Source organism: Chlorocebus sabaeus, chromosome X, assembly GCF_047675955.1.
Source record: "Chlorocebus sabaeus isolate Y175 chromosome X, mChlSab1.0.hap1, whole genome shotgun sequence".
NCBI classification, from domain to species: Eukaryota; Metazoa; Chordata; class Mammalia; order Primates; family Cercopithecidae; genus Chlorocebus; species Chlorocebus sabaeus.
In genome coordinates, this window is record NC_132933.1 from 111,630,048 (window position 1) to 111,648,617 (window position 18,570).

Genomic DNA, 18,570 nt, shown 5'->3' on the forward strand with positions numbered 1-18,570 from the left:
CAAACATTACCCCCTGTGAAGTAGCCTTGCCTATCCATTCCACAAAAAGAAAAAAAATACTTCAATCTGATCAAGCCTCTAGATCTCACAAGGTGTTTATAGAAGATGCAGGTGACCAAGAAAAACAGAAAATAATAAATGACCACAGGGATTCCATCAACAAAATTCAGACTGTGGGGAAATTTATAGGGTAAACTATTTGTCCTCTGATTCTCCCATAATTGTAAAGGGAAAAAAAGGAACGGATGAACAACCAAGAGTCATTATCAACCATTTGTGGTAAATGGACCTCAACTGAATCTTACTTTTAAAAAATATCAGTAAAAACCAATTATGAGATAACTCGGTAAATTCAAACACTGACAGAGATATTTGATATTAAGCAATTTTAAAAAAACATAATGGTATCATGATTATATTTTGAGACAGACACTACAGACACATACTTAAGTATTTATAGATGGAACTAAGATTTGCTTCAAAACAATCTAGAAAGAAATAGGTAGGGGCTGGGTGCAGTGGTTCACGCCTGTAAACCCAGCACTTTGGGAGGCTGAGGTGGGAATCACCTGAGGTCAGTAGTTCGAGACCAGCCTGGGCCAACATGGTAAAACCCCGTCTCCACTAAAAAATACAACAAATTAGCTAGGCGTGTTGGTGGGTGCCTATAATCCCAGCTACTTGGGAGGCTGAGGCAGGAGAATCGCTAAAACCCGGGAGGCGGATATTGCAGTGAGCCAAGATCACACCACTGCAGTTCAGCCTGGGCAATAAGAGCAAAACTCCGTCTCAAAAAAAAAAAAAAAAGGCTGGCCACAAGTTGACTACTACTGAAGTTGGGTGACAAGTATACAGGGGTTCACACTATTTTTTCCACTTCTATATTTATTAGATGTTTTCCTAATAAAAAGTTAATAATATGGTTAAGAGACTAAAGGATGTTGCCCTTCCTTACTATGCCAGTTTCTACTTCTTCCTAAGGGGACCCAAAAAAAAACAAAAACAAAAACAAAAAACCCACCCAACTAAGGACAGTTTGAATATTACCAGTGCTTAAAAAAAGATGCCTTCCAACATGTCTTTTAGAGAGAGGTTTAATGTTAGTGTATCGAGATGCTCATTTTAAGAAGTGTCTCTATTACTATCCATCCATAGTTTACCTGAACTGTTTCCAAAATCCTCTGGGCACATAGTATTGCAGTCGAGAAGCAGCTAAATGACCAAAGATGACCTGAAGGTGTCTTAGGACACCAATGTTGTACTCTTTTCTATCTTCAGTTTTACTTAATGCTGGTTTATCTTCAAATTGTTGAGGATATCCAAATACATCATCCCTGGGATCAACATTGCTCTAGAAACCAAAAATTATCACCAATGAGTTAAAGTACAGTAAAATACATTGAAACAAATGCCAAGCAGTTAGTGAATAAATGATTTGTATTCCTATTCCGCTCATTTCCAAAGCACTTAATTTTCAATTTATAAATTTTTAGTATTTAGTGTTTATCCACACCATTTCACATATCAGTTATCATAACCAAATAACCTTGACCATGTATAGGAGAGATAGATAATACAGTGTAGCGTTAGCATAGTAATTTAGACTGAACGAGACATAAATGCAGGCTCTACCACTTATAAGCCAAGTAACTTTGAGCCAGTAAAAACTACTTAAACTTTCTAAGCTTCAAGTTTATGTGTGAATGGGGATAACATATCCTTCGTGTAGTTGTTGTATATAAAATGCTCAGATCTGTCAATAAAATATACTTATTAGTATCAGTATAGTCATTCTTTGCTTAATGACAGGGATAAATTCTGAGAAATGCATCACTAGTGATTTTGTCATGTGAACATCATAGAGTATACCTATAAAACCTAGATGGTATAGCCAATTGCTCCCAGGTTGTAAACTTGTACAGCATGTTATTGTACTATATACTATAGACAACTGCAACCCAATGGTGAATCTGTGCATCTAAAAATAGAAAGGTACAGTAAAAATAAAATATAATCTTATTGGACTACTGTCATATATGTGGTCTGTTATTGTCTGAAACATTGTTATTTGGTGCATGACTGTAGTACTCTTCCACAAATGGTGCTGGGTAAACTGGATAATCCACACGCGAAAGAATAAAGTTGGGCCCTTCCCTTATGAAACACTACATACAAAAATTAACTCAAAATGGATCAAAATCCTAAATGTAAGAGCTAAAACCACAGAATTCTTAAAAAAAAAAAAAAAAATAGGGCAAAAGCTTTAAGACACTGGATTTGGCAATGATTTCTTGGATACGACATCAGAGGTACAGGCAACAAAAGAAAGTATCTGCAAATCACATATCTGACAGAGAACTCTTAAAACTCAACAACACAACTCAACTTAAAAACAGACAAAGAAGATGTACAAGTGGCCAATAATAAGCACAGCAAAAGACGCTCAAAATCATTAACCATTTGGGAAATGCAAATCAAAACCATGACAAGATGCTACTTCACACTCAATTAGGGTGTCGACTACCAGAAAGAGTGAGTATAGTAAGTGTTGGCAAGGATATGGAGAAATTGGAGCCCTTGTGCAATGCTGGTAGTAATGTAAAATGGTGCAGTCACTCTAGAAAACAGTTCCTCAAAAAATTTGGCTGTATACAGTGGCTAACGCGTATAATCCCAGCACTATGGGAGGCCAAGGTGGGCAGATCACCTGAGGTCAGGAGTTCGAAACCAGTCTGGCCAACATGGTGAAACCCCATCTCTACTAAAAATACAAAAATTAGCAGGGCATGGTGGTGCATGCCTGTAGTCCCAGCTACTCGGGAGGCTGAGGCAGTAGAATCACTTGAACCCAGGAGGCAGAGGATGCAGTGAGCTGAGATTGCACCACTGCACTCCAGCCTGTGTGACAGAGTGAGACTCTGGAAAAAATAAAATAAAATAAAATAAAAATAGCATCACCATATGATCTAGTACTTCCACTTCTGAGCATATAACTGGAAATACTGAAAGCAGGACCTCAAACAGATATCTGTATATTCATGTTCATGGCAGCCTTATTCACAATAGCTCAAATAGGGAAGCAACCCAAATGTCCTTTGACAAATGAATGGATAAGCAAAATGTGTTATATACATATAATGGAATATTACTTAGACTTTAAAATGAAATAAACCAGCCATGAAAAGGCAAATACTGTATGATTTCACTTATATGAGGTATGTAGAGTAGTCAAGCATAGAGACAAAAAGAAGAGTAGTTGTCAGAGGCTGTGGGGAGGGAGAATGGGGAGTAGCTTAATGGCTAGTTTCAGTTTTGCAACATGAAGGGTTTTGGAGATGGGTGGTGGTGATAGTGTACAACAATGTAAATGTATTTAATACCAACTGTTGCTTTAGAAATGTAGGAACTATTGGGACAGGCGTGGCAGCTCACGCCTGTAATCCCAGCACGTTGGGAGGCCGAGGTGGGCGGATCATGAGGTCAGGAGATCGAGACCATCCTGACTGATCGAGACCATCCTGACTAACACAGTGAAATCCCGCCTCTACTAAAAACACAAAAAATTAGCCACACGTGGTGATGGGCGCCTGTAGTCCCAGCTACTCAGGAGGCCGAGGCAGGAGAATGGCATGAACCCGGGAGGTGAAGCTTGCAGTGAGCCGAGATGGCACCATTGCACTCCAGCCTGGGCAATGAGCGAGACTCCATCTCAACAACAACAACAAAAGAAACGTACAAACTATTCTAAAAATTAACTGCAGTTTAAAGTCTGGTAGGTAGTGAGCACTATACTATGTTAAGAGGTAGCAGTTCACGCTGGCTGGGAGAAGTCCATCCCTACTTACTTTTTCTTTTTTTTTCTGAGACAGCGTCTCACTCTGTAACCCAGGCTGGAGTGCAGTGGCATGATCACGGCTCACTGCAGCCTCAAGCTCCCAGGCTCAAGCAATCCTCCTGCTTTAGTCTCCTGAGTAGCTGGGACCACAGGTGTGTGCCCAGCCCATCCCTACTTTCAAATATACTTTAACACGTTTGATGAAAGCATAATACTCTCTTAAGAGAGAATAATATCTGGTATCATAACTTGAAACACAGAAAACAGAAATGGTAACTCAGATTTACCTCATTGTCTTGTTTCTCATCCCCAGACATATCATCATCTACATCACTACCTGTGCCTTCAATGGCAAGAATACCATTCCTAATGGAAGGAATCATGTAGAGTTGCTGAATCACAGAATTCATGTAACAAGTAGCACCGGCATTTTTCAGCCCCACGAATCCTTTGGGTGGGCGGGGTCCAACAGGTGGCAGATATTCCCACTCAGTAAGTGCTTCACAAGCTGAGAGAAGAAAAGATTCTTGTAGCATGAACACAGCCATTTTGTCCTTTCAAACTCTATTATGCTGACAAAGCAACCCTGGTAATAACTCTACTACCCATAATTCCACTAACCCTAGAGCAACCTGAAGCAGTGTTCTGTGTTTGCACTTCATCTTCAAACAATCTAAAATACACAGCAACAGATGGGCGCGGTGGCTCAAGCCTGTAATCCCAGCACTTTGGGAGGCCGAGACGGGCGGATCACAAGGTCAGGAGATCCAGACCATCCTGGCTAACACGGTGAAACCCTGTCTCTACTAAAAAATACAAAAAACTAGCCAGCCAAGGTGGCGGGCGCCTGTAGTCCCAGTTACTCGGGAGGCTGAGGCAGGAGAATGGCGTAAACCTGGGAGGCGGAGCTTGCAGTGAGCTGAGATCCGGCCACTGCACTCCAGCCCAGGCGACAGAGCGAGACTCCGTCTCAAAAAAAAAAATAAAAAAAATAAAAAAAATAAAATAAAATATACAGCAACAAGCACCGCTGTGTAGCTTCTTATCTAATCACCCGCAAACCCGTTTTGTATGATGTTGCTTCTATAGTAGTCTCAAAAGTACAAGATAGTATAATGCTAATGTCTACATGCTAACTTTACTTGCATCTTTACTTTTAGACATTTTTCACTTTCTTAATATTTTATACTTTTGCCTTCAGTTTGCCAAGGAATGAAATGTTATCTAAATATATCAACACATTATAATTTTCTCAGTTTTAAATAATCCTAAAACCATATGGGCTCGCATCCTGGTTCTGATGCTTATCACCTCTTTTTTCCCCCGAACCTTTAGGTGACTTTGTTTCTTCCTGGTAAATGTAATAATAAAAGTAACACTTGCTTTTCCTATATCTATAATGCTACTGTGAGGAGGGAGCAAGACAGTAGATTTGTGATAATTGTAAATCACTGTACATCTTCCTACCTCCCTCCACCTAGTATAAACCTGGAAACAACATTAAGTATCACTGTCTAGGGGACTAGTTAATTATATCATACTAAACTGCATGGCCAAAAATGAATTAGGTAAATATTTATGTGTTGACAGGGAACAATGACAGATAGCGAACGATGCAAACAACATTATACTATACTCCAATCTGTGATCAAAAAATTAACCCCCATTAAGTTAAAAAAAAAAAATTCTCACATACATAGATTTAATAGGACAGCTAAAGGTCTAACCTTTTAAGCAATCAATTTATTCAGAAATTCCTAAGATGTTATTTAAAACTTCCAAATATTCTGAACCACATTAAAAAGTAATTTGACATGTTCTTAAAGATTTACTATAATCAATTATATTCTTAAGTGTTTTAAATAGCGATTTTCTCTTAAAACAAAACAGCATCAACTATGCTTATTTCTGCTTTTTCTGTTATTAATATTTTATATTGCCCTTGCCCTTTTGAGCTTCAATTCCTTATCTGTAAGTTCTGAAATCTGCAGCCTATTCATGCGCCTGATGTGGGCATTAAATGAGAACATAAATAAGGTGCACTAAAATGGTAACTTCTCATGTTCTCATCTTCAAAGCCAGATTTTCTTCGAACTCATAATGTTAAGGAGCTTCTAAGTGAGGACCTGAAAAGTTTTCCAATACATGCAATTTAAAGTTTTAAGTCTGGGCCAGGTGTGGTGGCTCACACCTGTAATCCCAGCACTTTGGGAGGCCGAGGCGGGTGGATCACCTGAAGCCACGAGACTAGCCTGGCCAACATGGTGAAACCCTATCTTTAATAAAAATACAAAATTAGCCGGGCATGGTGGCAGGTGCCTGTAACCCCAGCTACTTGGGAGGCTGAGACAGGAGAATCACTTGAACCCGAGAGGCACAGGTTGCAGTGAGCCGAGATCGCGCCATTGCACTCCAGCCTAGGCAACAAGAGCGAAACTCTGTCTCAAAGAAAGAAAGAAAGAAAGAAAGAAAGTTTTACGTCTGTACTCTACGGCATTTACTTTGGCTACTTTTTCATCTGGAGTTTGAATTTTATGTCAGGTTTCATGATATGAAACTTATCTTGCCAAATAGCAACACCATTTATAGGATGTCATTTAACAAATGTTTGAATTTTTTTCTATACAAGGTGGTCTGCTTATAATGGTCTTATTTATTTTTCCTTTTTTTTTTTTTTTTGAGATGGAGTCTCGCTCTGTCACCCAGGCTGGAGTGCAGTGGCGCGATCTCGGCTCACTGTAACCTCCACTTCCTGGGTTCAAGCAATTCTCCTGTCTCAGCCTCCTGAGTAGCTGGGATTACAGGTGCGCACCACAATGCCCAGCTAATTTTTGTATTTTTAGTAGAGACAGGGTTTCGCCATGTTGGTCAGGCTGGTCTCGAACTCCTGACCTCAGGTGGTCCACCCACCTTGGCCTCCCAAAGTGCTGGGATTACAGGCCTGAGCCACTGTGCCCGGCCTATAATGGTCTTATACATTCATTCACTAAAAATGTTAAACTAGTTACTGAAAGAAATATATAAGTTGGAAATATTTTCTGAAAGAAAAACAGGAAAACAGAACTGTGAAACACTGAAATGATCAATTATCACATTATATTAAAAATACTTACTAGTTATTGCTGTGCCAATGTAATACATTTCAGTCAAAGAATCTACTATTTGTTTGAGATTCCTCACACAGCCAACAGCTAATGCTACAAGTAATTCAAAACCAGCATTAATTGTAGGTGGTGAACCACAGACTGGAATAGCCTGTTCAGCTGGGAGCTCTCCATTTCTCATATACTGTAGGTAAACATTGGATGCAGGAAATATGAAATCGTCAATTAATTCCTAAAAAGTTGAAAAAGGGATTACATATTAGCAATGCTATATATTTTTAGAAAAAAAGAAAAGTCTCTTGTAAGTAAATCATTTTAAAATTAAAATAACTGGAATTTAAGATCTTATTACATCTCAGAAAACTTGGATTTTCTAATAAAAAGATCTTCCTTCAAAACATTATTTTTTATCATTAACATACCTAATTTCCCAGGTTAAATAAATCTGTAAATATTAAGAAAGAACTGAATGTAGTACTTATCAAAATTTTTATTTTAAATAAGTTTGCTCCTTTAATCAAGTCCATAGCAAATTAAACCCATTTTGAATAGAAATAAAATATACAAAAATGAAACTGTTTCCTTGTGTTACTACATGAAGAAACTCTAAGATATAGAAGATGCATTCTTACAAAACAGAGGTTTGCCTCATTAAATGAACAATTCAGATTTTCCAAAGAGAAAAACTAAACAATTACTTTATAAAGTATCTTATTTATTTATCTATTTATTTTGACACAGGGCCTTGCTCTGTTCCTCAGGCTGGAGTGCAGTGGTGCGTTCTCGGCTCACTGCAACCTCCATCTCCTGGGCTCAGGTGATCCTTCCATCTCAGCCTCTCAAGTAGCTGGGGACCAAGGGTGTGTGCCACCACACCTGGCTAATTTTTTTTTTTTTTTTTTTTTTTTTTGGAGATAAGGAGTTTCACCATGTTGCCCAGGCTGGTCTTCAACTCCTGGGCTTAAGCCATCCACCAGACTCGGCCTCCCAAAGTGCTGGGATTACAGGCGTGAGGCCAGCAAGTCCAGCCATGAAATCTTATTTAAATACAAATTTAGAAATGTCTCTTGAATAAAGTAAGGCATAACTGTATTTCTTAAATTACTGTAAATTTGATAAAGATTCTTTAAAAAGAGAAAACATCAAGAAAGTACAAAGACATGATACTACTATAAATTAATTTGATTATAAACATTTAGAAGGTTGTGATATGTAGCTTACAACCAAGAACACAGAACTTACTTTAATGAGATTAGCACCTCCTTTTTCACAACCAATATGAAATTTTTTCTCAGAAGTTTGAAAGGCCAGTAACTCCTTTGTCACTCCAAGGTGGCCCTCTAAGATCGTCTCTTCAATACCCGTTTCTCCTGTTCTTTTAACATCATCCTGCCAAAGGCGGGGGGTTGGGGGTGGGGAGGAGAGATCAAATGTCTAGCTTACGAAAGGGAGGTAAAGAGGGAGAGAGGAGCCAGAACAAGACAGAGCTGGAGGGATATGAGATAATTTCCTTAAGTCTTTCCATTCAAACAAGTTTGTTTTCTTCAGAACTTTCTAGAAATTGGCTTTATGAACTACTAGAAGAAATGCTAATTTGAAGGCTAAAAATTACAAAACTCTTCAGAAATAAATTCTTGTATCATTTTGCCTAAGTAAAAAGTATCAGATGTTATGATCAAAAGTTCTGCTCTATCAGACTTATTTTTGACATAATTCAAGAATACTTTTTTTAAAAATGAGAATTTGCGAAAAGGCCCAAAATGCTAAAATAAAAGAAGCTGAACATCAGTATTTCAAGTCTCAAGTAAGCAATTCATTTTACAAAACTAGATATGTATTCATTTTTGTGAATCGCAGGTTACTAACGTCCACCGATGCAGAGTATATTCTTTGGTCCCTTTTTATCAGTCTTTGGAGTATTCCATTTAACCAAAATGCTCAAAAAATATAAACCATCAATAAAACATTCTATTTATTAATAATGACATATAAATGGAGTATTATCTGCAACTTACCCTAATTCTTTTAAGCCAATCAATTTCATTATTGAGAAGAACTTCAGCATTGGGTACATTAATATTACTATTGTAAGCATAATTAAGAAGGTGTCTTAAAAGAGTAAAGTAGTCGCCTGAATGTTTAGCTCTCTCTCTTGCTGTGCTCTGGAAACAAAGTAGAATAATATCAATTTACATGTCTATCCTCAAAATCCACTTTTTAAAAAACCCAGAGTTAACTAGATGACTACCACAGTACGGGAAATTAAGTAGTACTTCATTTATTAAATATAGACTGTCCTGACTTTAGTGCAAGCTAAAACCACAAATTTCTGAATGTTTCTTGTTTAAAGAATGAATCACATTGAATTGATAGGCATATTTTAAAAAGTCTCTCACCCCCAAAACAGTAAAGAGTAGAGTAATGAAGAAAAGTAGAGGCCGGTGTCCCATACAACATCTGGTGCACATTAAAAAGAACTGCTCCTGTGCCACCTGACGAACAGTTCTGAAATAAAAATGTTTCACATTTAATACATTATTCCAATTAAAAAAAAAATGATTGTAACATTGTTCCCTCTTGGGGAGGAGGGGTGGGGGGAGCATAAGAGGGAGATAAATTAATAGTAAGGATACAGGATTACTCTACCTCCACACACGAAGCACTCAAGCCAACACCACATAATACACGAACTTAAGCTTTATGTCCAGGACTATAACCTCAAATTGACACTAAGAGTTTGAGGGATACTATCTTCTAACACCTCTTTCTTGGAACAGGCTGGAAATGTTCCTCTATATACCAAATGCTCTACTACAATAAACTTTATGCATCTTTTTGGCCTTCCACAGAATTTTTATTCAACTATGGTTTTGCACAACAGCTCTGTGGAAATTATGTAGTAACCACAGTAAGGCTATTGTGGCATATGTCTCTTATACCAGGGGTCCCCAAACCCCAGGCCAGAAGGACGAGTGAGCATTATGGCCTGAGCTCCGCCTCCTGTCAGATCAGCGGTAGCATTAGAATCTCACAGGAGCGCAAACCCTACTGAACTACACATGCAAGGGTTCTTCTAGCTTATGTGCCCCTTATGAGAATCTAAAGCCTCATGATCTGAGGATTCCAATCCTTTCATCCTGAAACCATTCCCCACTACCTCCCTGATCCATGGAAAACTGTCTTCTATGAAACTGGTCCCTGGTGCCAAAAGGGTTGGGAACTGCTGCCTTATACCGTACTGGCAGTTCCAAAAGCACGGTCCCCAGAGCAGCAACATCATTATCTGGGAACTTGTTAGAAATGCCAATTCTCAGGCTCCAATGCAGACCTCCTGAATCAGAAATACTGGAGGTGGGGCCCAGCAATGTGTTAATAAACTCTTAAGGTGAATCTGATGTGCACTAAAGACTGAGAACCACAGGCTGGGTATGGTGGCTCATGCCTGTACTCCCTGCACTTTGGGAGGGTAAGGCAGATGGATCACGAGGTCAAGAGGTCAAGACCATCCTGGCCAACATGGTGAAACCCTGCCTCTACTAAAAATACAAAAATTAGCCGGGCGTGGTGGTGCACGCCTGTAGTCCCAGCTACTTTGGAGGCTGAGGCAGAAGAATCGCTTGAACCTGGAAGGCGGAGGCTGCAGTGAGCCGAGATCATGCCACTGTACTCCTCCAGCCTGGTGACAGAGCGAGACTCCATCTCATAAAAAAAAAAAAAAAAAAAGATTGAGAACCACAATACCGTATTTTCTCTCTGATGACCCTTGGGAAAAACTTGTCTCATGATTCTCAGATCTGGGAATCACGGATCTATCTTTTTTAAAAACTGCGTTATGTACTATATAGATCTTACTAGAATAAAATGTTCCAAGAGGGCAGAGACATCATCTATTTAGTTAACATTGTGCCTCTGGAACCTAGAATAGTATCTGGCATATAGGGGGAGCTCAAGAACCAGTTATCAAATGTGTAGTCTATCTCCATTACAAAGTAAGCTCTTTCAGGGTAGGGGCTTTCTTGATGCCAGAGGTCCTGGCACCTAGAACAACGTATGACACATGGAAGATGCTCAACAAGTACCTGCTAAGCATTTGTGAATACCTTACAGACATCACAAACTGCATTTCATGGATAACTACATTTCTGTCTTTGTGCTAGTTACTAGGTAACTCAGAACTTATTTTTATTTATTTATTTATTTTTTTGAGACAGAGTTTTGCTCTTGTTGCCCAGGCTGGAGTGCAATGGCACCATCTCAGCTCACTGCAACCTCCACCTCCGAGGTTCAAGCGATTCTCTGCCCCAGCCTCCTGAGTAGCTGGGATTATAGGTATATGCCACCACACCTGGCTAATTTTGTATTTTTAGTAGAGACGGGGTTTTTCCATGTTGGTCAGGCTGGTCTCGAACTCCCGACCTCAGGTGATCCGCTTGCCTCAGGCTCCCAAAGTGCTGGGATTACAGGCGTGAGCCTCTGAGCCCAGCCCTTAGAACCTAATTTAAAGTACAAGTGTAAAGGACCTGACAGCATACATTCTGTGTACTAACTTCCCTCCCTAGAGGGTATCTTAGGTTTCTGAAAACAGTTCATAGGCCTATAAATCAGAGGGATTCAGAAGCCCCTAAAATTTTTGGAGGTAGAGTTTGGGGGGGACCCAAGTAAACCAAAGTTAGGCATATCTAGTTTTCTGGGAACAAGCCCATAACTTAATTAGATTTTCAAAGGTATATGTTATTCCCACTGCTTTGGTTTACTAATTTTTCAACAAGCTAGGTATGCAGCCCAAATGTGGGGGTGGGGGGCAATAAAAAGTTGATGCTTATCAATTCCTGATAAAACTTTCCTGAGCAAATGCAGACTTCTACAGTGCTTCAAAAGAAATATATTTCTGTCAACTAATTCTGTTGCCTCTATCTTCATGATAGTCAGTCCCTTTTATTTTAGACAGGGTTTCCCTCTGTCACCCAGGCTGGAGTTTAGTGGCATGATCCTAGCTCATTGTAACCTCAAACTCTTGGGTTCAAGCAATCTTCCCACCTCAGCCTCCTGAGTAGTTAGGACTAAATGCATGCTACCACATCCAGTTAAAAAAAAAAATTATTTTTTTGAGACTGGGTCTCGCTCTGTCACCCAGGCTAGAGTGCAGTGGCACGGTCACGGCTCACAGTAGCCTCGTCCGCCCTGGGCTCAGGTGATCTGCCCACCTTAGCCTCCTGAGTAGTTGGGACTACATGCATGTGCACCATGCCCGGCTTGTTTTTTCTATTTTCTTTAGAGACAAGGTCCCACTATGTTGCTCAGGCTGGTCTCGAACTTCTGGTCTCAAGTGATTCTCCTGTCTTGGCCTCCCAAAGTGCTGGGACTACAACCATGAACCACTGCACGCAGCCCACTGTCATCTTTCATTTGAATTCATAAAATAGCCTGCTTTTCCTGCTATCCTACATACTATTCTTAACCAGAATAAACTTACAAAGTTAAGGCGGAGCACATCATTTCTCTGCTTAAAACCCTCTGAAAGATTCCCATCTCACTTAGGGTCAAAGTCAATGTCTTCATGATGACCTATAAAAACCCTCATTGGGTGTTTGTTATCCTCTCTGACTTTACTCCCCATCCCCTACCACCTCTGTTCCATCCACTCCAGTTTCCCTGCTGTTCTTTCACATGTCAGGCATGTTCTTGACATGGCTGGACATATATATGTTGTTTTTTTCTGCTTAAAATACACTTTCCCCATGAGCCACATGGATTATTACTTTGCTCTGAAAGGTAATGATAAAAGGTGACCTCTAAACAAAGCTATCACCTTTGTGAAGTCTTCTTCAACCACCCTATAAAAAACTGAACTCCACTCATGCCCCGTACTACACAGCCCCTTTTCCTGCTTTACATGTCACTCCCATAGCACTTATTCCTATCTGATATACTTCTCGTATGTCTTCTCTTCTCCCATCCCTTTTGGCATGTAAGCTCCTAGAAGGCTAAGATTTTGTCCGTTTTGCCATATCCACAGTAGGTAGTATCTTGTATACAACAGGTATTTGATCAATATTTACCAAACATACACGAGACTGCCGACACCACATTAAAATCAAATGCTGCTTAGACCTTAGCACCATAGGCCTTCTGTCAAACTGACTCCCACTAACCTCCTTTACAGTATTATCCTTGACTCCTTTTCTAAACATTAAACCAACTACTCAGCTCTGCTCTGAAAGCACTATCCCAGGAGTGGCAAAGTCAAATGCTTTCACGGATCAGAGAGGTAACATAAGTGAGTTAACTAGGCAGGGAATAAAACAACAGGCTGTGGAAACAGCAGAAAAGAATATCATTTATCTAAAAGAATTTAAATCCATTGCAACTAATTATAATAAAATAAAGTCAGTGTCATGATGTGGAAGCAGACCATCTAATAGGAACAGAGGTCTAGGAAACCTTTCCTAGTTTAGGGATAAGGAAGTTTCAAGAATATGTGGCATTTAAGTTGAAACTTCTGAGTAAGTAGAAGCAGGGACCAAATTATGGAGTGCTTAATAAGCCAAATTTAAAAGTCTGAACTTAATTCAAAGATAATGGGAAGACATGGAAAGATTTTAAGTAGGAAAGCAACATGATCATATTTTCTGGAGAGCACTCTGCTTGCTGTGTAGTGAACAGATTAGAAGAGTACAACACTACAGGTGGGAAGATCAAGGATACTATGATTGTCCAGGCAATGGGTACAGACTGCTTAGATGAGGGTAGACCATGAGAAGGAAAGTGTATGGAGTACAAAGACACATGAAATAAAAGCCACATAACTGAGAGAAGGGGGGCGGGGGGGGGAGGGGGGGGGAGGGGGGGAGGGGGGGAGAGAGAGAGAGAGAGAGAGAGAGAGAGAACATTGGCAATGACCATCTTCTACTTTGATGCACATATAAATCCTACCCAAACACGAGCTCACATGCTACATCCAGCACAAAACCTTCACTTTTGCTCCTTCCGGGTAGAAAGTAAGATATTCCCTTTCCAATTCTCAAAGTAGTTTACCTTTTATGGCACCAATTTCTGTCTCAAAGTTGCCTGAATGCAAGAACTGCTTTATTTGACTTTGGTTTTAATGGCCAAGCACATACATAGGGATTCACATATTTGCTGGTGGATTATAATTACACCCAGAGCCCAATTTGTGTGGCAGAAATGTCAGAACTCAAGAGGTAGAAAACCTTCAGTCTTAGTTTTAGCATTTAGGGATGATGATGTCCTTGTCAGTCATTTAATTTCTACAGTCCTTGTGCCTCTCCATCAGCAAAGTCTACTTCTGAGTTGCTATAGGGATTAAGTGAGAAGTACCTTGTAAGTAACTATGCTTAAATGTTACTGTAGGATTATAAACTCTATCTGAGGGGCAGACTTGTACACAGCTCACAATCCCTTATCTGAAACCCCTGGGGCTAGTATGTATTTGGGGATTCAGATTTTTTTTTTTTTTGACACGGAGTTTCACTCTTATTGTCCAGGCTGGAGTACAACGGCGTGATCTTGGCTCACTGCAACCTCCGCCTTCCAGGTTCAACCGATTCTCCTGCCTCAGGCTCCCAAGTAGCTGGGATTACAGGTGCCCACCACAAAGCCCAACTAATTTTTTGTATTTTTAGTAGAGTCGGGGTTTCACCATGTTGGCCACGTTGGTCTAGAACTCCTGACCCGCCTCAGCCTCCCAAAGTGCAGGGATTACAGGTGTGAGCCACGGCGCCTGGCCTGGGGATTCAGATTTTAGAATATTAATGCCAATGATTAATATCCAAGTCGGACTTGCTGACAAATTCTTACAAACGGGAAATAATGGATTTTGAACCTACATAGGTATTCAGATATTTATAAAAATCAGGTACTTAAAACTCAAAAAAATCCTAACTTAGAACACCCTCTTTATTATTGCAGACAATAAGGTGACATAATGAGATAACATGCTTTCTACAGTACTTTACCACACTGCATGCAAGTTTCAGGGAAGAGGGGGCAAAACGGTTCTGACTTATGTAAGGGTAATTTTCATAAAGGGTAGAGGGCAAAAAACCCTGTTAAACCAAGTTCCTTAATGGTTACTAGACTAAGAGGTGAAATAAGTTCCTAATTTAAATATTTTTTTTTTTTTAAATCAACATAGAATAAGAAACTTGTTACCCTCTAGGTTTGACATCATTAAAACTGTTGGCTAATCATCTTTCCTATCCTCACCATTCCCACATGTATGTATCATTAAATGGAACTAGACTTACTAAACCTATTTATCTTTTCCAATATGCAGAATTGTCTTCTCAAAGAGATAGCACGCCCAATCTGATTTGTGGGGATCCTGTTAAAAGAGTTTCTGAATAGGTTGAACTGGATGTCTTCAAAGAACTTACACCAAGGAATTTCTTAAAATAAGTGATATTCATGCTTTAAATCCACTAAATCACTTTAGACTCTAAAGTGACATTCCCACTTCAGACTCTACATCCTCTTGAGTGGGCAAGTTGAACCCTAGCCCCCAAAGTATGTACATTTTTAAAACTTTACTTATCACTATGCTTCATTTCAACAAATGGCTTATTGTGACTTTACATTAACCTTTCATCAATGAATTTTGTCATTATTGAATGGCATGTGACCGAACGATGAAAGTAAACATTTTGTGTCTTTTCACAAAATATAGATAAAACAGATTAATTACATATAATGGTGACACTATTAGAGCTCAAGTTTATAAAGTTACCATATACGAGGTCAGGATCAGACTGATACATGAGGATAGAAACCAACATTTTCTATAAATCTGACTGACTTGCACAAAAAAGAAGCCCAAAATAAAATTACTGCCACTGATTAAACGCTCTTAAAATGGAAACATGAGCTTCATAACTTATCTTCATTCTCAGTGTAAACTGCAAAAGTTCTTACAATGACCCTGTCTTACAAATTTCATATCAAATTCTGTTTGGCTTTAAAAAAAACCTGGCATCTAGGAATCTAAGATAGGAGGCTAATATCCTATATGATTTAAATCTTGCAAACTAGATTTTTAGAAACAGGCTAACCTATATACCTCCTAGGTAAAGCTAAATTCTAGAATTAGAAAAAAATCATGCTTTGACAATTAATATTGGCATTTGCAGAGACTAAAACCAAACAAATTTAGGTTAAACAAAACACTATTTTCCTCAATACCAATATGCTATAGAGACAATAAATATTTAATTTTTGGGACACATTTTACCAGCCTAAATTAATTCACTCCATTTACAAAAGTAAGTTTCTTACAATTATAAAAGACACATACTTGCTGTGACAGTGCAATAGTAAGTCAATGATGAATGTCTGCCAAGCCTTTTCTTTACTAAGAGCATCTAAGGCTGTTGGAATCAAGGCAAAACATAAGGTCATCACTTCCAATGCTTCACAGCAAACCTGTTCGTCTTCCAAGTCCGGCTCATTGCCTGCATTGGTCTGTAAAATTATAATCAAGAACAAATTACCCAAAGAGGTTAAGAAAAATCTTATACGACTTCTATTTAGTGCTTAACCTACTCACTTAAACCACCTGGCCTCAGCCTCTCCAAGGCTGCATGTAACTCTTGAGGCCCCTTTAGAATAGTCCGGAAATGACTATAATAGAAAATAAAGTCTAATTCCATTATTTTCTTATGTCTCAAGGAGGGTTGGAGGAGGACACTACCTATTTTTTTTTTTTTTTTGAGACTTTGGAGTTGTTTACTTCTGAACCAACAACCAATCCTTTCTCAAGAACCACAATAGCACTTAGGTACTTTTGACTAGTTCCATTATGTTGCTTGCCTATTGTGCCATTTTATTCAAAATCAATTGTCTTTGACTATTCAGGAAGGGTATCAAAGACTTACAACCTAAAATATGCTTGGGGAGGTACCTAATGAATTCTAATCTGACTTCATTAATCCAAAAGTAGTAACTATAGTACATGCCTGAAACAGAGTAAGTATTCAGTTAATATACTGAAATACCTAGGGCTGTGCCAGACAAATACTATGGAACATCAACATATATCCTAGGCGAATCAGGGTTATGTTGGCCATGTAAAGGAAGCTCTACCAAGCCAGGGAAGTTCCTGTAACTCAATTTTTCCTTCTAAATATGTAGCATCAGGGGCAGGTACACATGATAAATGAAAAAGCCAACCACAGTTTCTCTTCTGTAGATAATTTGCTTAATCTAATAGAAGGTCAGGAATGATATCTAATTGGCTAACAGTCTTATTTTTGACTGCTTCAAGAGAATAAATTAAAAAAAAACACTTAAATGCCATACCATAACTGACAAACCAAAATTTACGCAGGACAGAAAGATGATAAAAGAAAAAGGAGAACGGGATAAAACAAATTTAGTATGAGATAATTATATCTGACCCCCACAAGAAGCAGAAAAAGGCAATTTCATTTAAAAAGCAGCCCCATAGCAGGATTCTTAAGTACTTCATTTTCAAAGTAAAATTTTACCATATTCTCAATATAGCTATCAGTTAATTTTCAACCATTAAGATGCAAGTGATTGAATTTTTAAAAATAGCAAACCTAATAAAAATCAAACCACATGCACAATTAAGAAACATTTGCTTACAAGGAATACAGTTCTGTGATAATTCTTACCTTCTCATAAATTTTAGTGATTTCTTCATTTGGGCTAAATACTAGCTGTAGCGACCCACATCCTGATGCCCAGATAATTTTTTGTATAGCTCTAATTACACAAATATCAGGCATGTATCTTGAAGCCTGCAAGATAATGAGTAAATAGAACTGTTGATAGAATGAGAGTGAAATTATGTTTAGAAAAACAAAAATGTTTCACCTTGTAAAGGAAACAGGAATTACTGTGTAGTATCATTGTCTTTAAATTCCCAAGTTGCCTCTGTCTTCTTAAAAAAAAAAAAAAAAAAAAAAAGAAAACAAAAAAGGTTTGAGGGGAGCCCTGTCTCTAGACTGGCTCTGTCACCCAGTCTAGAGTACAGTGGTGTGATCACAGCTCACTACAAACTTGAACTCCTGGGCTCAAGAGATCCTCATACCTCAGGCTCCCAAGTAGGTGGAACTCCAGGCATCTGTCACTACACCTGGCTTATTCCCCACCTCCAGCCTTTAAACAGCAATACAGTAAAGTATGCTTTCCAAGTTATCTAGCTCTTTACTATTATATTTTAATACTACAAAGATGACAATCTTTCCACTTGTAGTTTCTTATCCAAGAAAAATGAAAACTTATGTCTACACAAACACTTGTACACAATGTTCACATCAGCTTTATTCACAGCCAAGAAGGGAAAACGATCCAACTCTCCTTCACCAAGTAATATGGATAAACAAAATGTGGAATATTCATATGGGTACTAGTTAGCAATAAAAAGGAATGAACTACTGATCCACACAACACAGGTAATTCTCAGTCATTATTCTTAGTGAAAGAAGCCTAACACAAAAGAACACATACTATAATCCATCTATATAAAACTCTAGAAGACAAAAAACACTCTCTAGGGACAAAAAGAGCAGTGGTTACCTGGGGAAAGAATAAACTGCAAAAGGGCATAAAGAAAGAGTGATGAAAATATTCGGTTTTGACCGCAGCAGT

General features: G+C 38.7%; 1 protein-coding gene across 4 annotated transcripts in view; it reads right to left on the reverse strand.

The window, feature by feature from the left end:
* The window catches only part of USP9X (ubiquitin specific peptidase 9 X-linked), a 147,232-nt gene that overhangs the window by 29,194 nt on the left and 99,468 nt on the right, over nucleotides 1–18,570 (reverse strand). For all 4 annotated transcript variants that reach the window (XM_007991439.3, XM_007991437.3, XM_007991438.3 and 1 more), the window contains exons 25-32: nucleotides 17,592–17,717; nucleotides 16,250–16,416; nucleotides 9,336–9,444; nucleotides 8,955–9,101; nucleotides 8,182–8,328; nucleotides 6,949–7,171; nucleotides 4,123–4,343; nucleotides 1,161–1,351 (exon numbers count right to left, since the gene is read on the reverse strand). In XM_007991439.3, coding sequence (XP_007989630.1) covers nucleotides 1,161–1,351; nucleotides 4,123–4,343; nucleotides 6,949–7,171; nucleotides 8,182–8,328; nucleotides 8,955–9,101; nucleotides 9,336–9,444; nucleotides 16,250–16,416; nucleotides 17,592–17,717 — 1,331 coding nt within the window. The remainder of the gene's footprint in view (nucleotides 1–1,160; nucleotides 1,352–4,122; nucleotides 4,344–6,948; nucleotides 7,172–8,181; nucleotides 8,329–8,954; nucleotides 9,102–9,335; nucleotides 9,445–16,249; nucleotides 16,417–17,591; nucleotides 17,718–18,570) is intronic.